Here is an 18,858-nt window from a genome sequence, read left to right as displayed (position 1 = left end):
TAAAAATAATTTTGAGTTTTTCTAAGAATAATATTGTTAGGAGTCATGACTGATGATGGTATTATCAATTATGTGATATCTCATCATTAGAAGATGATACTAAGAAAATCATGTGTTATTATCTCATCTGTAAATAGCTCTTCCAATAAAAATATGATATATCATCGGTCATGACTCCTATCATTACTTTTTTTCTAATGAGTGTCTTTAAGGTGCATTTAATGTATTTTATTTCCAGTACTTAAGTATTTTTTTTATTGGTGATATATTTCAAAATATGATATATTTATTATTAATTAATAGTAGTGTTTAGATGTTGAAAATAAAATATATTAAATTCACATAATGAGCTCATTAATGCCAGCAAATCTGCAATTTTATTATTTGATAAAAAGTTATAAACCATAATAAATTTATTATCAATCAGTAAAAATGTTTTTTAGCTAAAAATAAGATGTAGTAATAATTAATAAATGTACATTAGGAAAAAGATACATTTATTGCAATTTAACCATTGCACCTAAACAATAATATTGTCTAATTACTCTCCTTGTGTAGTCACTATGAATCAGACTCAAATTTATCTCTCATGTCAAAAATTGTGAGATCAAGTGGCGGAACCCTCACAAGAGAGAGCATCCCAACATTATCTAATTATTATTTACACTTTGAAAAAATATCACCCATCACTCTTAAGATTTAACTAAATTGCACAATTATTCCTTTGTTTTCAAAAACACCACACCTGTTGTCAATAAATAACTATTATTATTTTCTTTGAAATCTCAACAATACCCTCCACAATTGTGTCCATGACAATTAAAAAAAAAAAATCAAAGCAAAAGGAAAAATATGGTTAAGTTTTCTCTAGATAACCCATCGCTAGTGAATTTCCTTTAAAAAAATATAAAGAATGAGAGACCGATAATTCTTGAAGGATTAAATTTGAGTTTAAAGAATCATTTGAATGTGAGTTCAAAAGGTTCCTTTGGATTCAAAGGCTTAAAAAAACCTCCATATGGGTATGGAACTTATGAAATAGATACATATATATAGTATTGAGAAAGAGAGTAATAACTACAAACCCATTACTAGCTAAGATTAGTCTATTACAAATCATATCGTGATGGGTTTACCATCTTAATTGGACACCTCTAATTGACATAGAAAAAGTAAGATGAGAATAAGAGTTAATTGAAAAGGAGTTAGTGATTAATTCTACTAATTATTGATTGTTGACATAAAGAACGGAGAAAAGGTTTGATAGCACTGAAAAAGATAAATAAGAAAGGCAAGAGAAAGAAAAAATATATTATTTAAATATAAAGACAAAATGATTAATCTTCAATTAACATCTAGAGACATCATGTCATTTTAAAAATACAAAGATTATCAATACAATTTAGTTAAACCTCAAAGATATTGCGTGAAATGTACTTTTCTTATTTATCCACATATGTAGTTAATTCCATAAACATATACTCTGGCCAAAAAAAAAAAAAAATCCATAATTATATAAAAATACTTTTGTTTTCTTTTGGAGCACTCATTAAATTGTAATAGATGCACATTAAATTTAGATTTTTTTTTTTTTGCTAGGTAGTATCTTGTTTTTATTCCTCAAATACTTTTATTAATTGATAAATTATTTAAAAATTAAAAAACAAGATGTACTTGCTATATATTAATGAGTGCCCATAGTACTCTTAAAATTACTCTTTCTTTTATAGTTTGCATAAATATATGGGTGAAGTGCAAATAAACTATTGTATTTTGGGTTAAGAGTTAAATTAATTATTATATTTTAAAAATTAATATAAATTGTTGTACTTTTAAAACTAATAAATAAATTATTATATTTATAAATTTAAGATCATTTTAGTCCTTATAATAGATGTTATCTCAATATTTTTTGTCAACATTAATTTTATTTTTAATTACAGAAAGTCACAAACATCTAAATCGAATTTTAAATGTAAGTTAAAAAATTATGCATAATTATAGTTTAATTATGTTTAAAATATAATAAATAATTATAATTTAGGAGCCAAAATAGGACGAGTTATTTAGTAGACCCTAAAAATGTACAAATTTTTGTTTGTTTGATAGGTAAATTAGCTAACTTCTATAATCCTTAAACTGACCATAATCGCACTCCCCAAACGCGGCACATAGGTGGGCGAAAAGCCATTGATAAATGTGGCGGGCCCGCCTTGTCTTCTGCAACAACGACATTTCGAAATAAGCCCACGAGCAAATTATTACTGCCATCGCCACTCGCTTTAGCGCTCACTCTCTGAGTCTCTCTCTTTCTCACCTCTTTGGTTCTTTGAATCTTCCTTCTCTCACCGCGTTCAAGTATTGAAAGAAACCAACCCTCATATCTCTCTCTCTCTCTCTCTGACACTCTGAGTCGCAGCAGATCGAACCAATCGAATCTTGAAGAAAAGCTTCCAGAAATGGCTACGATCTCCGTCCAAGGTCTCATCAAGGAGAGAAAATACCCCTTCATCTTCGCTCTCTTTCTCCTCGTCATCTTTGGCACCTTCCGTCTCTTCTCCAATAACAATACTCAATCCCCCGCCAATTTCACCACCGATCTCGTCCACTCGCCATCTCCGCCGGCTGCGAGCCCTCCAGTTCCGATCTCGAAACCTAGCTCCGCCACATCCCCCGAGCAGGATCGCGTTTCGTCAAACGATGATGTTACCGTCACGCCGGTTGATTTGCAAGTGAGTTGGAGGCTTTGTCAGGGCGGAGTGGCGGTGGATTATATTCCCTGTCTCGATAATTCCAGGGCAATAAAGGATTTGAAATCGCGTAGGCACATGGAGCACAGGGAACGGCATTGCCCTGAGCCGAGTCCCCGGTGTTTGATTCCCCTTCCGCAGGGGTACAAGGTTCCGGTTCCGTGGCCGAAGAGCAGGGACATGGTGAGATTGATACTTTGGTAAGGTTTAATTTTGTTTTTATCAATTTGATTTCTTGCTTGAATATTCGTTCCGCTATTACTGTGAAAAGTAGTGAATATTGAGTATTTGACAAAGTAAATAGTAAACTTCATAAACAATAGTGTCGTACATGAGCTCTGAAGATGTGGTTTATCTTTCGGGTGAAGACTTCTATTTTATATCAATAAATGGCTCATGTGTTGTTCGTGTGCAATCAGCGAGCTGTGGTTCTCTGCTTCTGAAGGAAAACAAAAAGAGGCTTCTCATTTTTACATTGATAGGTATTTTGGAGTGCACAACGGGCATTCATTGATGAAACTAAGAAGAGTAATCCTCTCTCCGGTTCAAAGTTACGTGTGACTATAACCTTCTAAGGTTTAGATCAATGGGTTTACATGTGTATATACGTCAACAACGGCTACCGTTTGCCCATATCTGTAGTCAAATTCCTGAACCTTTCCCTTTCTGTTACCATACTTTTTATTGTTACCCCAACAAGAACACGGATTCTTTAGTGGAAAGTGAACCACATTCTTGAAAGCCTTCATTACATTGATTTTATCTGGACTCCAATTACAAGATATAATGTCCAAAATAGAACGTGTGACTTCTTGCTTGGAATATCCAATATTTGAGTGTTTGGTTACAACATGGATGTCTGTTTCTTACTTTCTCTTTGAGACTTGCGCACGTTTGATGTAGAACTTATTGCTGCACACTTCTGATTTTCATTTCTGGATGTAAACTTTTCAATACTTTGATATTATATTAATGCCATTTTTGGAAGCATAGTCATTTCGTCCAAAATATAAATCTATATGATTCTTGTGAACAAAAGGTGGCAATTGATTTAGCCTAAGAAAGTTTCACTTTGCTCACATACTTGGTGCTTTTGTTTCCATCTAAATAGTTTGGGCTTCAAAATATTTGTTTCCAGATATGGTATGATAATGTGCCTCACCCTAAGCTTGTTGAATACAAGAAGGACCAAAATTGGGTGCGCAGATCTGGTGACTATCTTATTTTCCCTGGTGGTGGTACTCAATTTAAGGATGGAGTTACTCACTACATTGAGTTCATAAAAAAGGTATTCCATGTATTATATGCTCAAATTTTTTACTTGACTTACTAAAGCTGTAATCTGCATTGAGATGTTTTTCTTTTATGTAACAGTTGCGTTTAGTGCATTGTCCATCTCCATTAAAATTAACTTAATCTATGATCAATACATTTTCATGTAAAATGGATTTGGCAATCAAGGGAGCACCTTGTGGAACAGACCACACTCCGAAGGGGCAGAATGTAACCAAAACTGTGTAGTTTTGTTCATTACAGAGGATTGAACTCCCATTATTTCTTTCTGTTCAAAAGCCTATCCTTATCAATGGTTTCTTGTTTAACAAAATCTTTACAGTAGTTTTCTCAGCATTTTTTTTTTTTGTAAATAGTTTTCTCAACAATTTCCCAGAGAATTCATAGACATCACTTTTAAGTGCTTGAGTTGCATGACACGTGAAACCCTCTCCTGTCCTGTGGGGGTTGAGGTGTTTAGATATGATTTGTATATAGTATCTCTACAATATAGTAACCATATATCTTGAGATATATAGAATATTTGTAGGATATGTTATTTCCTTTTTAGTAGTCTAAGTTCATGTATATAAAGGCTGTACATACCATTCAACAGAAGACGGAAAAATATAAATTGTTCTATCACAAGGTGATCAGAGAAGTGTTGGGTTGAAGATGAAAATGAGTGGTGAGTCTAGGAAAATGTTGAAGCATCTGGAATGCTGCTGTGGCCTTTTCTTTTTCTTTCTCATTTTTTTTTTTTTTTGGTTTTTCCCGACCTTTCCCATTGTTCATTTTTCTGGTAATGGGTGTTACTGGGAATGTATGTAGTCGAACTAGGATCCATTCAACTCAATATCTGACCTAGGAATATAAAAGAGCAGAATATAAGACTTTCAGATACATGAATTTCATGTTACTATGGAGCAGGATCTTGAGAGGGGTCTGGAAGACTGGAAGTCCCTTCTCTCCCTTGCTTGAAAGCAGGACCACTACATGAGGGTACCGTAGGTGATCATTTATCTTGTAATGCATATTATTGCTCCTTTTTAGTTTGCTATATGTCATCTTCCACACTTATGTGGATTCCATTCGCAAGAAGAGAAGAGCTTGCATTAGTTTGTTCTTGCTGTTGAGTGAAAATGCAAACAAAAAGATCTCGTTGGAGCTGTCTTTTGTAAAGAAGACAAAGTACTAATGAGGAACATGGGAAAAGTCGTTCTTTTTTTTATGCCATTTTCCAGACTTTGTTTTCTAGATGTATTTTAATAGAAATATAGGTAGCTTGAATTACAAAATAAATCAAATATGATCCCTGTTTCTGTTCAAGAGCTTTATCTAACGAAAAGTGATGCTTTAAGGTCAACTAAAGCCCTGAAAGCTAGTCAAGTTCTCATATCCATCAGATTGATACGTAAGAAAGTAAGTCGTGTCACTAGTCAGTAAACTGGCTTCAGATTACAATTGGGGAATAGTTTATTTTGACTGTTAATGCATGCTATTTGACATAACTAAGGTCTTGCTGACTAGTAATTACATTTTGGTAACGGAACTATTTCCGAATGGTTTGTTATCCTTAAGAAGCATTATCACTTAAATCCTTCTGGAGTTGGCCGGCCCGGTCATATTGTGCTTCAGTTGACATGAACTTGGTGGGTTTTTGAGTTTTAGTAAATGAGTATTTTAACAAGCACTTTGGTACAAGATGTTTATGTCATTACTTACCCAAAAAGACGAAAGGACATTAATGTTATTTTAATTGTTTATCTTGATTTTCAAGTGGTTAAAATTAGGGATAATGCTGCTTGGTCCGAATTTTCGGGGTTAGCAGTCCTAAAATGAGTATAAAGTAAGTTTACCTCTTTTTTCTTCAGACTTTACCGATAATTGAATGGCGCAAACGAACACGGGTTATTTTAGATGTTGGTTGCGGTGTTGCTAGCTTTGGTGGCTATTTGATGGACAAAGATGTCATCACGATGTCATTTGCACCAAAAGATGAGCATGAGGCTCAGATACAATTTGCTCTTGAGCGTGGAATTCCAGCTACTCTCTCTGTCATTGGAACTCAGAGGCTGCCTTTTCCTGATAATGCGTACGATTTGATTCATTGTGCGCGGTGCAGAGTTCATTGGGATGCAGATGGTAATTTTTCCATATTTAGTCCTTTCTGTAATTCATCAGTCCATCTATCCTCTCTGTCTGATCGTCTGATGGTTTTCGTTGAAAACTGTAGGTGGAAAACCATTGATTGAACTCAATAGGATTCTTAGGCCTGGAGGGGTTTTCGTTTGGTCTGCTACACCAGTTTACCGTGATGATGAAAGAGATCAGAATGTCTGGAACTGTTCGTGCCTCCATCATCTCTATCTTATCTTCATGTTTAAAAGCAACAAAAAAAAGAAAAAAAAAAAAAGAGGGAAGGGAAAAGACTCCATCATAACTGTTCTCATAATTGGATTCCCATCCAGCATTGTAAATTGGAATTGTAGAGTATGTTTGTTCTGTTAACTTTTTTGAGCATGAAATCATTGCCCTCACAGAAGGTTTAGTCTGTGTACCATATGTTTCCTGGAAGTTAATCAAGTCTCATATTTGATCTCTATTATTTTTGTTCCCTGTTTGCTGCAGCTATGGTGTCTCTGACTCAATCAATATGCTGGAAGGTAGCGGCAAAAACTGTCGAATCATCTGGTATTGGGTTGGTTATATATCAAAAGCCTGTTTCATCCTCCTGCTATGAGAACCGCAAGGACAATAAGCCACCCATATGTGATCCAAGTACTAGACAGAATATTTCATGGTATACTTTTTTTCATATTACACGCTATGATGGTTAAATACCTATTATGATTACGATCTTAATATTAGCTACATGCATGAACACACCTATTAGAAAAGTATTACAAAAGATAAATTTAAAGATAAAAATAATTGATAAATGACTAGTTAGAATTCATATAATAGCTCAGGTGACGAGATAAAAGACTTATATATTGTTTGCACAAACAGGTACGTGCCTCTCGACAGTTGTCTGGCCTCACTGCCGGCAGGGAGCACGGATAACAGCTATGGCTGGCCCTCCTCTTGGCCCAAAAGGCTTACCAGTATGCCACCAAGCCTATCATCAATTGAACGTGAAGCTCAAGAGAACTTTAATGAGGATACCAAACGTTGGTCTGCTCTCGTCTCAGATGTTTATCTAGAGGGCCTTGCCATAAACTGGTCAAGTGTAAGGAATGTAATGGATATGAATGCTGGCTATGGAGGGTGAGGAATATCAACTTACCGAATTATTTATTATTGTACTTCCTAGCTCCTAGTATTTTTCTTCGTTCTTTTTCCTTCTTTCCTTTTTTTTTTTTTTATGACTAGGTTTCATAGTTTTTCCTTCTTTCTATATACATAAAACCCCCAGTCACTATATTTTGGGTGTGTAGTGGATAAATTCATCATGCAAATTGCAAGCACAAAAAAATCTGTCTGGACAAAGAGATTTGAACCATAGTATTTTCCTTGCTTAGTTATCATCTCACATGCTCTCTGTATTGTCGCAGGTTTGCTGCAGCACTTATTAATCTGCCTTTATGGGTGATGAATGTAATCCCTGTGAATGGGCCAGATACATTATCTGTGATCTTTGATAGAGGGCTGATTGGAATCTATCATGATTGGTGCGAGTCATTCAATACCTACCCTCGAACTTATGATCTTCTGCATTCCAGTTTCCTCTTCAAAAACCTGTCTCAAAGGTAATTGCTCTACCATACATCACCAGTGTTTGAATTTATAGTTTAGCATTAAACTCTTTGAAAAATCAACGTAACTCATATTGTACTTTAGAATGAAGTGGCATGCGTGGAAATTGAGAGGGCAGATCTTGATAATAATAATGAAATTACTCTTTTAGAACTAAAAGGTCACTTGTTTCAATTGTGAAATCAACTTTTTTTTTTTGAGTAAAAAGACGAGCCTCAATGCCCTTTGTTTTGACCTATAAATATAAGAGGTATTTCTTGCGAAAATTATAAGATCTTTTGTTTTTATTATGAGTTGAGTTCTTGTAATTCTCCCCAGATGTGACATAATAGAAGTGGCTGTTGAGATGGATCGGATATTGAGACCTGGTGGAATTCTACTGGTTCAAGACACCGTTGAGATGATTAACAATCTGAGTCCAATTTTGCGTTCACTTCACTGGTCAATAAACATGTATCAGGCTCATATCCTTGTTGGTAAGAAGGGTTTTTGGCGTCCAGATGGCAAAACTAGCCTATGAGGGAGGCCTCATTCTCCATCGATCAAGTCATAGAAAAGAAAATTGCATATTTCCTTTTTCTCCCACGGTGTAGCAATTTATAGTGGCTACTGGCTAGTTGAAATCTGACGTCTTCTTTCTTTTTATTTATTTATTTTCCTTATTTCTGGGAAAAGATCAGTGAATTTTCACGGAGCTATGTACCGCAAATAAGATGACTTCAACTACAGCAAGGTTTGTAGGCTTGCTGCAACACCATACTTAAACAAGAATCCGGCAAAAAAAATAAAAATAAAAATAAAAACATCTAAAAGAAAGCTTCTAACATCAAGGGCTAATCAAGCAAAAGAAGGGCTAATGAAGCTCAATGTTGGTGGTAGATAAGAGGTGAAAGCAATGCCACCTTACAAAGCCGAAGTTGTGCAGGTGTGTACCATACTCTTAGAAGCACAAGGATTATTCATTATGTTAGAAATATTAACACCGAGTACTTTGGAGAAAGTACTATTATGCAGGCTGCGCCATCCTGCCGGGCTCAGTGTGAGACTGGTTTAAATCCCTACCCCCAGGCTGCTGGATTTATACAAATCTATGGCTGTTATTACAAAAAAAAAAAAAAAAGAAGAAGAAAAGAGGGTGATCTTGCACTGGCAGAGACAACTTGATTTGACCCTAAAAGGATGACGTACAACTAAAGGTGGTATTGTCGCCGATGAGCTTGCCACGGGTAGCTGCAACAACCCGGGAGTAGCAACCAAATTCATCCTTCGAAGTGAAAGTTTGGTTAGTCATGGCAAATCCAGAACGAACAGAGTGGCCCTTGACCACCATCCATCCCCCAGAAATTTGATTGTTGTATAAAGAGCTTGAAAAATGTCCATGGGAAAATTTCTCTCTCATTGCATGAGAAACATTAGTCAGCATCTTATAATCACTGCTTTTTGATCCAGAAAGAGTTGAGTTGGTTATCAGTCTGAGAGGGTATTTCCTCCGGACGATTACCCGATTGATCAAACCACCCATCTCAGATACTACTCTCGTTATAGTTTTTGTATTGACTTTCTGTTTCACCAATTTGTAAGTACCATTCTGAGCAAACTTTATCGAGTTCTTGAACCTGAAACCCTGCGAGACATAAGTAGTCAAATTGCCTGCACTTGATTTCACCCACCCCGAGAATCGACTCTTCCTCCTCGCTACTATGGTGAATGATCCATCAAGTTGTACAAATTTTGAGGTGCGTTCTATCAAAAGAGCTGGAGAATGGCTACTAACAACTTTAGCCTCGATTCTCGACGAGCCATGATCAAACCATAGGTGCAAATTCGCATCGACAAGCCAAAACGGAACGCTATCAGCCACTCCAAGGCCCAATAAATGAGTCTTCCCATCCACAATAAGCCCCAAAAAGGGAGTCAAATCGAAATCATAGCAAGGCAGGTTAAAAGCACCGATCGCCACAACCGGTTCCCAAAACAACGGATTGATTCCTCCGGTGAATATAACCGGAAATGGAACAACTGACCCGACGAACCTGCCATCTATGGTCACAAACACCTCCCTATAAGCTCCATGGCCTCTTCCAGTGCTCATATTGTTCACCCTTATGTATGAATCAGGCGGGTTTGAGTACCAAAATTCATCATTTCCATGAAATGATACATAAACCTCAAGAACAGCCTTCAGTGTATTCCTAGGAATATTAACCTTGGTAGATTGAACCCCTGATTCACTCTCAATTCTGAACCAAAACCCTTCCCCGAGGCCGTCGTTGGATATGGGAAGTATCAAATCTGCCGGGGTTTCATACAAGTACTTTGAGTTCCTTTGTTCATTTACACTATCTACTCCTTCTTTGTATCTAATCGCTGGGTTTTCCCCCAATTTATCTTCAAATCCTAATGTTCCCTGTTCATTGACTAAGCCCATATCCCTGTAATCCTTCCTAAACACTAATTTTCTACTTAATTCACTTGACGACGGAAGATTAATCGAGTTACCTTTGTAATACAACAGAGTGAGCGTAATGTCGTAAACTCCGGTGAGTTCGTCATTGACTATGTTCTCGAGCATGACCGTTATCGCCAGATCCGTCCGCCTGAGGAGGGATTCGTACCTGGTGATGTCCTTCCGAACCTTCCAGAAGACGCCGTTGGAGGTGGGCTCCGCGGTGCTGGTGCGGAGGATCTCGGCGGCGCCGAGCCAGACCCCGGCGATGCGGTCGTACTGGTCGCCGGAGGAGGAGGCGCGCAGCTCGAGGACGACGTGGGACCAGGACGAGGAGCAATTCAACGGCGGGGAGTAAGGGGTGGAGACCGGCGGGCGGCCAATGGTGTCGGCGAAGAGGTGGTGGAGGACGCGGAGAGTGCATGACGGAGTGAGATGATCGGACGGCAGTGGACGGGCGAGCTCGATGTACTCGCGAGAGTGGTGGGCGGCGCGTGGGATTGATTTGTGGAGGCGAAGTGGTGGTGGTGATGTGGAAGAAGAAGAAGAGAGACAGAAGAGGGTTGAGGGGAGACAGAGAGTGAGGAGGAGGAGCGAGGCTGACATTTTTGTGCCTTGGGATTGCTTTGATTTGGCTGTCAATTTGCAGGAAGGTCTCTCCTGGAGTAATCAAGGCGTTAGCTACGCTTTATGATATAAAAGATATTATATATATAATAGAACTGTATATTGTACATATAAAAATTGTATATTATAATTATTATGTTGAAAGTTTTTTTAATAATACTTTTTTAGTGTTATTTATCATAATTGTATAATGCAAAAATAATATGAATTTTAAACTTGAATTAAAAATTTATTTAATCAACCCAACCTCGTGAAATTAAGGATTAGAATTATATTTACACTAGTTTTACTATTAAAATAACATGATAATGGCAGTTTTATAATTAAGGTTTACTTTAATACATTTACACACAATTATCATTATGAAGAAAGAAACATTGTCCAAAGCCAATGTTGGTGTAAAGTCACTGTCAGCCTTAATAATTGATATGTATTTTTGCTTGGAGTGTGGCTGAGTGGGTTCTTCCCGAATTTCCTATCCCGCAATTATTAAAATAAGAAAAGCACTAGCCATTCAATTTAACATCAATTTCTTAAAAAGAGTTAATAATTAAACTTCAGACTTGTTAGATATGCATTCACAACTTTCCTATACAATTCTCAACGTGGAATACATACATTTATAATATACATATATATTTATGTATGTATATTGATCACAGAGATCATGAACTTCCTAGTTTCCTGAAAGAAGGAATCATGGCAGTGCCCAAAACCCTAAATTTCATCATGAAATTCCAACAGGGAATCAACATAAAACCCGATCAGAAGAATAAATGGGAGACTCGAACAGTGTAAGAAGGCTAGAATAAAATGCATGCCATTTACATGCTACAAAATTGCCTTAATCCTAGCTAGACCAGAGAAAACTATATATAAATCTATAGCCGTTGCCAAATTATACTGTTCCAAGTGTCAATCACTATTTAGAAAACAAAGATTTGTTAGAATGAAACCCACCTGAGAGAAGAGGATGCGAATTTAAAATGTCACATCTTTGCCCCTCTAGAAATGAGAATGTCCCCATATGGCACCCGTTGTTCAACTCTGACGAAATCGCGTGTTGCTAGAACTGAAAAGAAAGCATTAATTGATCAATCATGTCAAGTTCAATTTGAGAATATGTTATTGCAATTGGAGAGGGGGCTGATACCGCAAGTTTGATAGAAGAGATGGGCCGCTCTTGTTTTGTTCATCCCAAAGGCTAGCTGATTGAGCGATTCTGCACGAGCAGATCCTGGTGTCTCAAAATGTTTCTTCAGCTGCCTGAAGGAAACCAACATGAGGTAGTGGGAATGAGAAGATTGAAAGATAACATCTTTAGGACATTGAATAGTTCAATGGAATCTCAAGAAGGAATTGTTGTACATTCTAATAGAATCAGTAATCTGATCAACAGGCTGATTATAGGTTGGAATTGGAAGTTGAGTCTGTGTAGGTGCAGTTTCTACCAAGAGATCTGCACGAGTAAAACAGGGAATTTGAATAGTCCCAGGAGAAAAAAAAGAACTGATGAACAACTATAGCTTGTGGTCAATCGGCTATTTACCGTACTCAGGTGTCGGGCCATTTTCTGATAGTCTGGCTAGCTTGAAATTTGGATCTGGGTCCTCCCATGAGTGCTCCTCAGCTAACGGGTCCAGACTGCTGCTACTGTGTCTAGATGACGAATAAGGCCTTTTCTTGTTGGATCTGAACAGTATAAACATCCCAGTCAATGAGACGACGCATTGTTTTTGATGTATTGCAACATAATTCTCCCACAAGTTTGAACTAACCAGCACCAAACCACTTCTTTTTCTTAAATCATATTGTAGTTTCATGACTACCAGGTGTTTAGTTGTCGGCCTAGACAGGCATTTTGTATATATGCATGTATGCACACTGACCTGCCTGAATTGACTTCTGAATTATTTGACAGGAAACCATGCCCAGATCCTGAACTGGAAAGTGATTTTCCTTTATCTCCTGTAGTATGACTTCAGCCATTAAAATGAAGTCTAAGGAACCCTTAGAGAAATGAGAGATGATAAAGATTGGAAGTGTGCGAGGGATTTACCAGAATCTTTTGGCGTGACCATCACATTGGTCTCAGCCAAATTTGCACCATTGTTCACAAGTTTGTTTGTTAGGCCCTCAACGAGGATGTCAGCTGGTACCTCATTAATGTTGAGATTTCCACGATGCTTCTCCCAGGAAACTACCAATGGTTCAGAGCTGAATCCACTGTGAAAATCTCCAACGTGCTTCAGATCCCAGTATTTTATCAGACTTCAGAGTAGAATGTATGCCTTAAGACAATCCTAAAGCAAAGGATTGATAGAGTGCTTACAGATCCCACTGGAGCATTATAATCAGCTATATGTGGAGGTGATGATAAAGAAGGTTCTGGTGGATGGGGTGGAGAAGTTTTACCTGCATGCAATTTAAGCGAATTTTAACTACAAGTCTTTTAATATGGAGAAACTTAAAAGTCATATACCATGAACTCCTACCAGAAGATGAATTACGGGGCAGTTGGGTACATCGCATCCACAGTTCTAAAAGAGGTGCGGGATATTGTATTTCCCTATTTCCGTTGTTGAACAACCCAGAGATAAGTGCCACAGGAGGCAACTCCATAATGCTGCCTATCTTCATGGTAGACATTACTTTGGAGTGCTGCAATACAAAAGGCAATGATAATGTTCTGTTGGAGTCATTTGTCCTGATTAAATACTGCTCCCACTCTGCCAATAGATGGAACAAAATGACAGAAAAACTTATTGTGCGCATACCTTTCTCTTTCTTCCTCTTCTTGACACAATATCAGAAGCACTCTGAAGCCAGGACTGGTATATCTGACCAGGGATAATAGTTTGTTCATAATCCATTTCCAAGGCTGCTGGCTTCCTAGCTTTCCTACGTGCTGGCCGTTTTATCTGGTGATCCTGTCGGGGCATTGAAATCACTCGCACATTTCCATCTTGAGCCATTTATTTGTTGATTCTTCAACATAATTACAGTATTGACAAATGTTTAGTTAAGGCTACCTTACTAGATTCCTTTCCTTCATCAGATTTTTGATTGACTTGGTCTTCAGGATGCTGGTCAAAGATTTCATCAGCTGCAAGGGGCCTGGAGTTAAGAGTATCTAACCAGAATATTATGGGTCCTAAGTTTATATAGGTTTTTCATATATAGTTCTCAAGGTCTTTGTTTGCATCAGAGAAGAGAATTTTAATAAGATAAGGATCTCCTCCTAAGCTCAGGTGGAACCGTGAAAGAATTGCATTGCCATAAATGTTCATCAAATGCCGAGATTAATAGCAGCCTGATTGACTCAATGTTATCCCTTCAGCATTTATCTCAGACCAAGAAAAAGGTACGTGGCTTATGTCTGTGTGTCTAAGACTTCTTAGTATTGCTTTTCTTTTTTTCTTTTTTGGATGAATCCAAGTATTGCTTTTGCAAATGATTACCATCTATTTGCATATTTGACAGATCTGGTACAAGCAACATATATGAGAAATCTTCCTATGGCTGTCACTAGGAGTAGGATATGCACGGAGTAACAGTTAAATAAAGACTGGTTACTGTGACAAAAATTGCCATAGTAACCCGAAAGAAATCATGTTTTCACTATCTAAAAGCTGAAATGCTTAAAAGCTGTCTATAACTTGGAAGTCAATAGATCATGTTTCCATCTTTCAACTCATGCTTTTCAGGAAACATACAGTGGACATTATTTCATTTTATTTTTTACCGTAAAACATTTAGCAATCAATAGACCAACCAAAAAAAAAAGAACGAACAAAGATTTGATTGAATGATCAATCACTTACTTGTATTAAGTTCTTAACCAACGTCATAACAACCTAAAACCTTTAAGCATTTTTCCCAGACGCAGTTTTATGTGAATTAACAGCATTATATGTTCTGTTGCTTACGTTCTTGAGGCCCCTGTGGACGAGGTGGAGAGGGTATCAGAGTACTCGGAAGTTCTATCCGCCTCTCATGAGAATTTAACTCTGTCTCGTTGTCTCCTTCAATATCAAACCTGCCCAAACACTCATATATGACCCAAAAAAAAAGAAAGAAAACAAGAAAGAAAGAAGCAAAGCTAGCTGGGCGATCCCCTGCTTTTAAGTGTTACCTTTCAAAGCGATTGTATGCATCTGCATCTGTCTGGTAGGAATCATAACGTTCAAATAAGGTGATATTGGCGGCGTCGGCTGAGAGAGATAAGCAATGATGTAACTAATGAATCTTTTCTTTTTTTCCTTGATAGCAATGTAACTAATGAATCTAGCATGATAAAGGCGGAACATCAACATGGAAAGAAGCATGCTTAAATGATCAGGACGATATGTGAGGAAAAGTAGAAAACCTTGATGGTATTGCACGGATTGATCTTCCTCTCTGATATAGCTGTTGATATACGGGTCTTCCACATCGTCCAGTCGCTGTGTACACGGGCAAGGTCAAGCAGAAGAATGAAATGGGTTGGGGCCAAACAGATCAGAGGTAAAATTGGCTGAAAATGTCTGTCTCTAGATTAAATGACTAAAAAAATCCTATTCCATCAAAATATTTATAAAAATTTCAATATTGAAAGATGATAACTGTTTTTAATTAGGAAAAAGAAAAAAGAAAGAATGAAAGAAAGATGATTATAATATCTTTTTGAAATTATAAAGATAAGCTCACTTCATAAAATACATATAAAACAACAAATGAGTTATATTATGTGATCAAAAAATTAGGCATGAATATTTCTGTTAACATATCATCGTGCCTAGATTAAATTAACTACAGCTAGGAGAAGGGGCGTCTTCCAATAATATTTTACTTGAAAATGTTCTGACTGCATGTGGTTTGGTATGCAATTCTAAATAAAGTTGCGATGGCCAAGAAAAAAAAATAAAAAAAGAAATAAAGGTTGCAATGGAAGTTGCTGTAACTTGTGAACATAGAGGACAATGGGCAACTGTGTACTTGATCTCAAAGGAGCAAAATTAAATTTCTTAATTTTCTTTATTTGTTAGTTTTTCTTTTCTTTTTCTGTTTCCTGTTAAGACTCTAGAGTAAAACACCCCTTTACACAATCTATACTTTCTGTACATTGCACACTTAATGCCAATACTACACAAACTCAAATAGACATGATTCATAACTCCCCTGTCTTAGTATATTACAAAGAATTACTGAATGTTTTCAAAGCCAATTGTTTCATATTACAAAGAATTACTGAAATGTTGGTAAAACTTTTCATAAATAGTCTTGCTCATCAATATTGGAAGCATGTTAACTCTAAACTTAGATTTGATTACATCTTGATACATCTTTATTTACTCCTTTCTCACCATCTAGTGTTTATTCATCAATGATAAATAATCAAATAATGAATTTACCTAAATATTTCATACGTGCAATGATTAATTACCCCTGTAAAAACTTTTGTCAAAATTATAATTGAAATGAGGGTTATTTTCTGAGAGAGTGAATATTTATTTAACAAAAGTTTATTTAAAAAATCACAATAATATTTTTGTTACAATGAAAAGAAAGAAGATAATAAAGTTACCATAGCGAAATAGTCGGTATGCTCGAACTCCACTCTATTTGTATTATTGAGAGACAACTCAATCTCTTCTAACTCAATCTCTTGAGTCATAGGCAATGTGACAGCTTCGAACCTTTAAAAAAGAAAAAAAATAAGTCAAAACTTGATAAATTAATATTTATTTATATTAAAAAGATTTTATATTATCAAAATTTATAAATCCATCTATTTTATAACTATAATTTTGATACTTTTTTTTCTACTTTTAGAAGTGGAATTTAGTTTTAGATGTAATCTTTTTTCATTTTTTTATATTTTTCATTTTCATTATTTTTGCACTGAAAATATTTTATATTATACTATTAATACTCACTATCTAGAATCATCAAAAATTAACAAAAATTTTGAGTTCTGTTGAACTTTGCATTATTAATTATTCTCTTGAATTTAGCAATTTATTTTTTTAAATCATATTTAATAGTTGAGATGTTATTAACTAAATATGTCATACCATTAAATATACAACTAATCAATAAGCAATTTTCACATGGATCTCTATTAATTAAATTAACCAAGGAATGGGCTCTACATAGATTTCTACTAATAAATTTTATAATTAACAAACTTAATAAAAATTTCGGAAGAGACGCTGAGACTGACTTGGCCTGAGATTTGCCCTTGGGAAGGAGGGTCGGATCTGGAACAACTTTCACCTTCCATGCTTCATTTATCTCAACCTGAGTAGAAAGCACAATATCACCACTCAGTTCGTCGTCATTATCCCTGAAAGACACGGTCTGTGATTATCCTTGAAAGACACAGGCCGAATGCATACCAGAAGACGAGTTACATCATCTGCAAAAGCATTTCAGAAAATTAGAATCCATCATTCGGTAATTCAGATTAATAAAAAAGATAGCCAAACAAGTAGGATTGAATTCTAAAGCTTACCGTAAAGAAGTTTCACTTTACGTTCATAGACAATCACGACTCCACCTGTACACAAGCAAACGAAGCTAGCGGTTATTTTTCATCCCTCAACTCAGTGGATAAATGAGATTGGAAATCGAAATTGAGATAAATCTAACAGTCTCACCCATGAGAATTCCGGAGAGTCTGAGAGCCATTGGGACCGAAGGATTTAGGATTTCTTCACTGTCCGAATAGACGAAAATCAGTCTAATTACGTCGATTGAAGTTGATAGTGTAGCAATCTTACCAGATTTTTATGATGTTGAGTTTGTCGAGCTTCCTCCGATTGATCTTCGCGTGCATTGTCGCCGCCATCCTTCGTTTAACCGAGATAAAAGTGACAGAGAAGCAGGGCAGAGATCAAAACTCCGCGCGTTAGATTTCACAGATGATGAGAGTTGAATGGAAATTGCGATCACATTAGCAGTAAATTTCCAGAAATGAACACATCCGTGAGAAACAATTCCAGTTCATTTTGCAGAAATTACATATTCCTCGTCGAAATAAGAACTGATGGACAGAACAAAAAAGAAAGAAAGAGATGATGAAGAAGATTCAGTTTAAAACAAAGAAACTACGATTCATGTAATGGAGAAATATATCATCATTCATCAAATTGCGATGAATTTGAGCTACGAGACCAAAGACAAAATATAAAACAGAAATTGAATGACCATATCTGTCCGAGGGGAGCCTTGCGAGCAAGAAGCTGGTGCGAGTAGAACATTTGGTCGTCTCGCGAGTTGCTTTGCTAGAACTACGTACAACAGTGATGAAAACAGACGCCCAGACTGAATACACACACACACACACGCACATATATATGAATGAGAGAGAGAGAGAGAGAGAGGGTCACATGGAAGAGGGGGGAACAGAATACCCCGCCAATGAAGAGCGGAACGCTTTCACGCCATCTGGGTTCAGACTTGAGTTGAGACCTCAAGAACGTTCCATCACTTTCTTTTTATTTTTGTTTTTAAATTTGTTTTAGTAAAAGTCAACTTCTTTTTATTTTTATTATTGGTGTGAAGATCAAAGCGTATCTATTTCGTGGATTTGTTTATAAAATTTAATTTGCAAATGTTACTTAATTTTAAAAAAATCGTACAAAACTTATATTAAACTACTTTAAGTACAATATAAATATTAAAATAGAAACATATATATTAATATTTTTAATTTTAATTAATCATAAATTCATTTACATATATTTTTATATTAAACTGTAATATTCTTATAAATTTTTTGTTGATTTTAATTTATTTATAAAATTTATATAAAATATTTTTTAGACTATTTGCATATATATAATACAATATTAGTAAAATATTAAATAAATATTTATTATTTACTTTTAACATTAAGAAATATAATACATTACTTAGTAACTATATATCAAGAGGTACAATTTAGACTACACATATGTACAGGGGTGGATCTAAGGGGGGGGCAGGCACGGGTTGCAGCCCGTGCCAGTCTCAGCCCTC

At 36.0% G+C, this 18,858-nt stretch overlaps 3 protein-coding genes across 3 annotated transcripts; 1 reads left to right on the top strand and 2 right to left on the bottom strand.

Annotated features, from left to right (window-relative positions):
• Positions 1 to 2,279: 2,279 nt before the first annotated feature.
• LOC127797535 (probable methyltransferase PMT23) lies at positions 2,280 to 8,364 on the top strand. Its single transcript, XM_052330519.1, has 8 exons — positions 2,280 to 2,933; positions 3,889 to 4,038; positions 5,897 to 6,167; positions 6,259 to 6,369; positions 6,654 to 6,825; positions 7,035 to 7,292; positions 7,580 to 7,774; positions 8,100 to 8,364. Exons 1-8 carry the CDS (start codon positions 2,460 to 2,462, stop codon positions 8,299 to 8,301), a joined length of 1,833 nt encoding a protein of 610 aa, XP_052186479.1. The 5' UTR covers positions 2,280 to 2,459; the 3' UTR covers positions 8,302 to 8,364.
• A 352-nt stretch (positions 8,365 to 8,716) lies between these two features.
• Positions 8,717 to 10,848, bottom strand: LOC127797533 (peptide-N4-(N-acetyl-beta-glucosaminyl)asparagine amidase A). Its single transcript, XM_052330518.1, has one exon. The coding sequence runs from the start codon at positions 10,831 to 10,833 to the stop codon at positions 8,953 to 8,955; it is 1,881 nt and encodes a 626-aa protein (XP_052186478.1). The 5' UTR covers positions 10,834 to 10,848; the 3' UTR covers positions 8,717 to 8,952.
• A 713-nt stretch (positions 10,849 to 11,561) lies between these two features.
• LOC127798022 (sister chromatid cohesion 1 protein 1) lies at positions 11,562 to 18,098 on the bottom strand. Its single transcript, XM_052331295.1, has 20 exons — positions 18,046 to 18,098; positions 17,619 to 17,687; positions 17,496 to 17,554; positions 17,351 to 17,395; positions 17,235 to 17,254; positions 17,060 to 17,136; positions 16,421 to 16,532; positions 15,224 to 15,299; positions 14,990 to 15,068; positions 14,784 to 14,893; positions 13,887 to 13,960; positions 13,632 to 13,784; positions 13,350 to 13,515; positions 13,187 to 13,269; positions 12,914 to 13,100; positions 12,744 to 12,822; positions 12,404 to 12,546; positions 12,223 to 12,313; positions 12,008 to 12,120; positions 11,562 to 11,926 (listed from the first exon to the last, which is right to left on the bottom strand). Exons 1-20 carry the CDS (start codon positions 18,096 to 18,098, stop codon positions 11,844 to 11,846), a joined length of 1,872 nt encoding a protein of 623 aa, XP_052187255.1. The 3' UTR covers positions 11,562 to 11,843.
• Between the last annotated feature and the right edge of the window lie 760 nt (positions 18,099 to 18,858).

This window comes from Diospyros lotus, chromosome 3 (assembly GCF_014633365.1).
Source record: "Diospyros lotus cultivar Yz01 chromosome 3, ASM1463336v1, whole genome shotgun sequence".
Taxonomy (NCBI): Eukaryota; Viridiplantae; Streptophyta; class Magnoliopsida; order Ericales; family Ebenaceae; genus Diospyros; species Diospyros lotus.
This window is presented reverse-complemented; position numbering and strand designations above follow the sequence as displayed.